General features: G+C 58.3%; 1 protein-coding gene across 1 annotated transcript; it reads left to right on the top strand.

Moving 5' to 3' along the window:
• Positions 1 to 1446: 1446 nt before the first annotated feature.
• LOC118356849 (extensin-like) lies at positions 1447 to 3030 on the top strand. Its single transcript, XM_035726860.1, has 3 exons — positions 1447 to 1660; positions 2107 to 2349; positions 2495 to 3030. Exons 1-3 carry the CDS (start codon positions 1447 to 1449, stop codon positions 3028 to 3030), a joined length of 993 nt encoding a protein of 330 aa, XP_035582753.1.
• Positions 3031 to 3374: the final 344 nt, after the last annotated feature.

The raw sequence follows: 3374 nt of genomic DNA, 5'->3' as shown, positions 1-3374 counted from the left end.
TAGTGAGATGCTTGGGGTGAGAAGGGGCGTGCTTTTTGGCAAATTAAGATGAAGCTGAAAAGGCCAGTGTGCTGGCTGGTACCCAGCGCCTGTCAGTCTCCATCTCTGTGTGGCTGTCTCCTCATGCGACAGAGGAGGAAAGTGGGTCCCCCCCACTTCATGCCCAAGGGAAGGAAGCTGGGTCAAGATCACCAGAATCAGTAAAACCCAGGCTTTTTCCTTGATGCTTTGCTGTTGGATTCTGCTCTGTGAGTGTTGGGTGGAACCAGGGGCTCCCGGCCCAAACTCTCCTTGTTCCCATTTTAACTGTGTAGATTGCCGCCAAATTCATAGCAGCTAAATCAGGGCTGAAAAATAAAACCAAGATGGAACATCAAGCAGTCACCATTCTGGTAAGCCCCAAGTCCTTCGACACCTAGAGACTCAGGGTCCTTCCATTAAAACCCCAAAACTGGGAAGTCCCAGATGTGGCCTGTGGGGCTGATGAGGGGCTCTGGCCGTTGCTCTGAACACCGTAAGCAGCTCCAGCCAACGTGAGATGCAGACGGGACAGAAGACTGGTCACCTGTGTCCCCTCCATGAGGTCCAGGCTCGGGCTGCATTCTTCCTCATTCCCACTGAGTCAGGGCTGAGCGGGAGTCTGCCCCCACCGTGTTCCCACCGCTGCCATGGGCTACAGCCGCTGGGTCCCGTGCTCAGAGCCACCGGAGCCAGCCCCCACATAGTTCAGGGTTGCCGTGTGACGGGCATAGAAGTTTTGGCAATGCAGAAGTGAGCAAGGCATTCGTCACGCCCGAACGCCTACGTTTCTTCAAACCTTGCAGTCCAGACTGTTCTCAGAGCCCCAAGCAGGGCCTCACACATCACAGGTGTTCCATAAACGCACACGGAATTGAACATCACCTGAAATGCATTTATAATTATCATTTGGTTAAATCATGTAGGGTTCCCTCTAGATTTTCATTTTGATGGCTCCCCCATCAATAAGCTGACTGACATGACACACGGACACGGGGGGCCCTGTGCCCGGCCGGCCAGGCTGGCTCTACCCAGAGCCAGGCCCTGGGAAGCCCTGAATGATGACTCCCATGCGCTGCAGGCTTTGCCTGACTCCACCACACGGAACCCAAGTGTGTGCTCTGCCACCCCCACAGGTCCCGGCGGGCACATGGTGCCTTAGCCACAACACTGGGCATCCGTGTGGCCAACTGCTGGCTCCAAAGGGCTCTGCACACTCTGCCCGGTGGCCCCTCACCTTGAATTTGGGATACAGGTGGGGTATACCCTGGGATGGCTGACGAACCTGCCAGGAAGGAGACGCTGGGAGCAGGAGGCTGAGGAGAGGGTGAGGCTGCAGGTCAGTGGCTCAGGGAGTGTGGAATGAGACAGGCGTGGAAAGGCCAGTCTGGGGGCCACCAAGGCCTTACAGGTGGGGCAGGAACCCTGATGCCAGAGGGCCGGATGCTGCCTGACTTCAATCCCAGCGAGACTCCATTCAGTCACTGTGGCTTCCAGACCAGCAACGCCAGCTATGGAGGTCACAGACCTTTGACTTCCCTCGGGTCATCCTCCTGGCTGCTGACTGGGCTGAGTCGTCTGGGGCCGCTGGACCACTTGGAGCTGCACACAGCGGCCCACAGCTGTGTGGGGACCAAGGGGGGTGCGCAGATGCTTTACAAACTGTGAGCACCGAGAACATACGCATAAAGGGTGGAGGGGGTTGTTTTCTGTTTGGGCTTTTCAAGAGTGTTCTTTATCATCTGTACTTTATCCTTTGGCCTTATTTGATAAAATTAAAAGTATCTGACCTGGTGGATTTCCTTATAAAGCAGGTGCTCGAGCAGATGCTGCGACCACCCTCTCTGGAAGCCATGGGTGCTGGGACACAGGAGCTGTCCCTGCTGCCCAGCCATCAGGCGAAAGGGCAGGGCCAGGCAGCACTTAAATGTCCACAGTGGTCTGAGCTAGCCTCCCTCTGCCCTCAGCCTTCAAGCACACCCTTTGCTCTGTCCATAGGCCTTGGAGTTTCACCTGAGAGCTAGCCCACCTGAGTACCAGCCCACCTGACTACAGTTCTGCCTAAGAGCTAGCCCACATGACTACCAGCATCACCCCAGTACCAGCCTCACCCAAGTACCAACCCTACCTGGGTGCCAACCACACCTGAGTACCAGCCCCACCAGAATACCAGCCCCATCAGAGTACCGGCCCCACCCGAGTACCGGCCCTACCCGAGTACCAGCACCACCCGAGTACCAGGCACACCCGAGTACAAGCCCCACCTGAGTACCAGCCCCACTCGAGTACCAGCCCTACCCAAGCACCAGCCTCACCCAAGTACCAGCCCATGTGAGTGCCAGCCCACCTAACTACCAGCCCCACCCGAGTACCAGCCTCACCCGAGTACCAGCCTCACCCAAGTACCAGCCCCACCAGAGTACCAGCCTCACCCGAATACCAGCTGACCTGAGTACTAGCCCCACCTAACTACCAGCCCCACCCGAGTACCAGCCCCACCTGAGTACCAGCCTCACCAGAGTACCAGCCCCACCCGAGTACCAGCCCCACCAGAGTACCAGCCCCACCAGAGTACCAGCCTCACCCGAGTACCAGCCTCACCAGAGTACCAGCCCCACCAGACTACCAGCCTCACCAGAGTACCAGCCCCACCAGAGTACCAGCCTCACCAGAGTACCAGCCCCACCAGAGTACCAGCCTCACCCGAGTACCATCCCCACCCGAGTACCAGCCCCACCAGAGTACCAGCCTCACCCGAGTACCAGCCTCACCCGAGTACCAGCTCCACCAGAGTACCAGCCCCACCAGAGTACCAGCCCCACCCGAGTACCATCCCCACCCGAGTACCAGCCCCACCCGAGTACCAGCCCCACCCGAGTACCAGCCCCACCAGAGTACCAGCGCCACCAGAGTACCAGCCTCACCAGAGTACCAGCCCCACCAGAGTACCAGCCTCACCCGAGTACCAGCCTCACCCGAGTACCAGCCCCATCTGGGGGCTGGGCCCCATAGCAAAGCCTGACTTGATACCTACGGGGAGGCCTCGTGTAGTGGGGCCTCAGCGTGGCACAGACCCAATGGGAGAGGCCCTTCGGGGTCAGAACAAACACCTGAATAAAGCAAGGGAGAACAGGCCGCCTCCCTGAAGCCAAGAGCCTGGGTAACAATGGCTGGGGACAGGATGACCTTGAGCTGTGGGCCTCAGCTACTTAAGCGAGGTTGTTTTCGTGGGTTAGGACCCGCAGAGCTGGGCTGTTACTGATTGGCTGGTTTGTAGAAGGCTGGGTCTGTCGCGGATTGGCTGGATGTCCGAAGGATGGGTCTGACACTGTTCGGCTGCTTTCAGAAAGGCAGCG

This window comes from Zalophus californianus, chromosome 3 (assembly GCF_009762305.2).
Source record: "Zalophus californianus isolate mZalCal1 chromosome 3, mZalCal1.pri.v2, whole genome shotgun sequence".
NCBI classification, from domain to species: domain Eukaryota; kingdom Metazoa; phylum Chordata; class Mammalia; order Carnivora; family Otariidae; genus Zalophus; species Zalophus californianus.
This window is presented reverse-complemented; position numbering and strand designations above follow the sequence as displayed.